The 245-nt window shown below is 66.1% G+C and overlaps 1 protein-coding gene across 1 annotated transcript in view; it reads left to right on the forward strand.

Annotated features, from left to right (window-relative positions):
* The window catches only part of PKP3 (plakophilin 3), a gene marked incomplete at its 5' end in the record, with an annotated part of 5,548 nt that overhangs the window by 330 nt on the left and 4,973 nt on the right, over window positions 1-245 (forward strand). The window contains one exon of the mRNA XM_009577912.1: window positions 6-124. Coding sequence (XP_009576207.1) covers window positions 6-124 — 119 coding nt within the window. The remainder of the gene's footprint in view (window positions 1-5; window positions 125-245) is intronic.

The following is a 245-nucleotide window of genomic DNA, read 5'->3' on the forward strand; positions in this document are numbered from 1 at the left end:
TGGAGCACAGCTCCCGCGCGCCCTCCGTGCGCAGCCTGGCCGAATCCAGCCACCACCTCCAGGACCAGCGCGCCATGGAGATGTACAATGGGCACAGCACGCTGCTCAGCCACCAGTCGGGGGGGTGAGTGCCAGCGGGGCTGGTCCGGCACCGGCTTAGTCCTTGTCCCCACCTTAGTCACTTGGCCGGTTGAGGGGAAAAGCCTCCATCTCTTGCCTGGCGTTACCTTGCTGCAAGGGGAGGG

The sequence above is a fragment of the Fulmarus glacialis genome, unplaced genomic scaffold (genome assembly GCF_000690835.1).
Source record: "Fulmarus glacialis isolate BGI_N327 unplaced genomic scaffold, ASM69083v1 scaffold18335, whole genome shotgun sequence".
Classification (NCBI taxonomy): Eukaryota; Metazoa; Chordata; class Aves; order Procellariiformes; family Procellariidae; genus Fulmarus; species Fulmarus glacialis.